Source organism: Rhinopithecus bieti, unplaced genomic scaffold (assembly GCF_001698545.2).
Source record: "Rhinopithecus bieti isolate Rb0 unplaced genomic scaffold, ASM169854v2 scaffold_11944, whole genome shotgun sequence".
NCBI classification, from domain to species: domain Eukaryota; kingdom Metazoa; phylum Chordata; class Mammalia; order Primates; family Cercopithecidae; genus Rhinopithecus; species Rhinopithecus bieti.
The window spans coordinates 977,097-978,952 of NW_016807378.1; the positions used below are offsets into that span (position 1 = coordinate 977,097).

The window sequence follows — 1,856 nt, forward strand, 5'->3', positions numbered from 1 at the left end:
AGAAAGAAAGAAAGAAAGAAAGAAAGAAAGAAAGAAAGAAAGAAAGAAAGAAAGAAAAAGAAAGAAAGAGAGAGAAAGAGGGGAGGGAGGGAAAAGAGAAGAGGGAGGGAGGAAGGGAGAGAGGAAGAGAGTGAAGGAGAGGAGAGGAAAGGAAATGAAGAAGGAAGGAAGAAAGAAAGAGGGAGGGAGGGAGGAAGGGAAGAAGGGAAGAAGGAAGGAAGGAAGGAAGGAAGGAAGGAAGGAAGGAAGGAAGGAAGGTCTCCATTTCTTCCTCAGAGAAACCTGGTTTTGCATCCTGCCTCTACCACTTTCTAGTGATGAATCCTTGGACAAATCACTTAACCTCTCTGAATGTCGGTTTTCCCATATGTACATTGGGGAACATAATAATCTCTGCCCAGCTCCTGAGGTTGTTGAAAGTATAAAGTGAGGTCAAGGATGTAAAGCACCTGGAAAACTAAGATATTTTATTATACGCTAGAAATAGAATGAGGCTTAGATCATAAACAGATCGATGTTAGCAAAAAAGCCTCAAAGGTCTTTTTTTCCAGGCCCAAACTCTGTGTCTGGGTTTCAGGGTAAGAGAGGAACAGACTTGGTTTGTTAGATGTTCCCCGGAGGCACTTGGCATAAATCCCCCCACCCTCCACTTCCCAATACACACACACACACACACACACACACACACTCACATCCACCTTCCCAGATACGTACGGCACAGCACAGCCTCCTGGACTCCTGGACTCCCCATAGACCCCAGCCACCTGGACCTTCGCTGGCTGCCTCTCCATTGCTGGGGGGCCGCCTCATGGCTCCAGCCTTGGCTGCAGCGATTCCGAGTCTCCTTATAGAGGCCCCTGTAAACAGCTTCTCCCCATTTGCCCATCCTTCTGGGCCATGGCCCTGAGAAGGCCTATGACTCAAGGCAAAGCTTGTCCAAGGCAGTTCAGTACTGAGGCTGCCCAAGGGAGCTCAGAGTTGAAGCTTCCTCCCCCTCGACCCCCTCCCCTCTGCCTGCCTGACTTCTCAATGCTGGGCTGTCCTGCTTAATTCTTAATGGAAATTCCATCCCCGGCGCCGGCCCTAGCTGGCTCAGGGAGTCCAGACCTGGGCCAATAGCAGCCTCCACCAGAAAGACTGGGCCTGTCTGGCCATATAAACACACTTAAACACATATATACATGTGTATATACACACACCAGCAGCAAGACATGCTCAGAGACATTTACAAACTCGGATATTCTCATCCAGACACATCCATACGCAAAGATAATATACATTCTACTCATTAACATTTATTGCATATATGAGAACTTCATAGGTATCAATTTCTCTAAACCTTAGAACAGTACTAGGTTCTGGTATTATCCCTATTTTACACATGAAGAAACTGAGGCCCAGGGAGGTTAAGTAAATTACCCAAGGCATTGATAATAATAGCCTAACACATGAGCACCAGGAACTGTGCTAAGAAGCTTACGTGTATTGTTTCATTTTGCTGCCATAGTAAGCTTTTATAAAAGTTATTATTATCCCCATAATACAGACACAGAAAAGGGAGGCCAGGTAGTTTAAATCACATGTCTGTGGCCTCACAGCTGGTGAGATGGAGACTCTACACAGATACACATGGGAATGCTTATGGATGCATAGAAAGACACACAGGTAGAACATGCTCAGAGGTGTACCCACAAATAGCTTATTTCACCTAAACCAAAGTAGGTGCCTCAGGACTGGTCGAGAGCTGTATCAGGCAAAGGTCCCCTCCAGCCTGACTCCACATTCTTCTCTTGTCCAAATGGCCTATCCCAGATCCACCAGCTTCACACATCACTTTCGGAAGGACAAGTTCAGAC

General features: G+C 46.6%; 1 protein-coding gene across 1 annotated transcript in view; it reads right to left on the minus strand.

The window, feature by feature from the left end:
* INSC (INSC spindle orientation adaptor protein) overlaps positions 1 to 810 on the minus strand; it is a 135,071-nt gene extending 134,261 nt beyond the window's left edge. The window contains exon 1 of the mRNA XM_017881613.1: positions 715 to 810. Coding sequence (XP_017737102.1) covers positions 715 to 810 — 96 coding nt within the window. The remainder of the gene's footprint in view (positions 1 to 714) is intronic.
* Between the last annotated feature and the right edge of the window lie 1,046 nt (positions 811 to 1,856).